At 62.1% G+C, this 290-nt stretch overlaps 1 protein-coding gene across 1 annotated transcript in view; it reads right to left on the reverse strand.

Moving 5' to 3' along the window:
* Window positions 1-290, reverse strand: part of EMH_0041800 (uncharacterized protein) — a gene marked incomplete at both ends in the record, with an annotated part of 5,777 nt that overhangs the window by 1,395 nt on the left and 4,092 nt on the right. Inside the window, one exon of the mRNA XM_013495667.1 lies at window positions 162-288. Within this exon, the coding sequence (XP_013351121.1) occupies window positions 162-288 (127 nt within the window). The remainder of the gene's footprint in view (window positions 1-161; window positions 289-290) is intronic.

The raw sequence follows: 290 nt of genomic DNA on the forward strand, positions 1-290 counted from the left end.
GCTGCTGCTGCTGCTGCTGCTCCAGATGCTGCTGCTGCAGCTGCTGCTGCTCCAGCTGCTGCTGCTCCAGCTGCTGCTGCTGCAGTTGTTTCTGCTGTAGCTCATGCTGCTGCAACTGCAGCTGCTGCAGCTGTTTCTGCTGGAGCTCATGCTGCTGCAACTGCTGCAGCAGTTGCTGCTGCTGCTGCAGCTGATGCTGCTGCTGGAGCTGCAGCAGCAGCAGCTGCTGCTGCTCCAGGTGCTGCTGCTGCAGCGGCTGCTGCTCTATCTGCAGCTGCTCCAGCTGCTGC

The sequence above is a fragment of the Eimeria mitis genome, genomic scaffold, assembly GCF_000499745.2.
Source record: "Eimeria mitis Houghton genomic scaffold, Emh_scaff1687, whole genome shotgun sequence".
Taxonomy (NCBI): Eukaryota; Apicomplexa; class Conoidasida; order Eucoccidiorida; family Eimeriidae; genus Eimeria; species Eimeria mitis.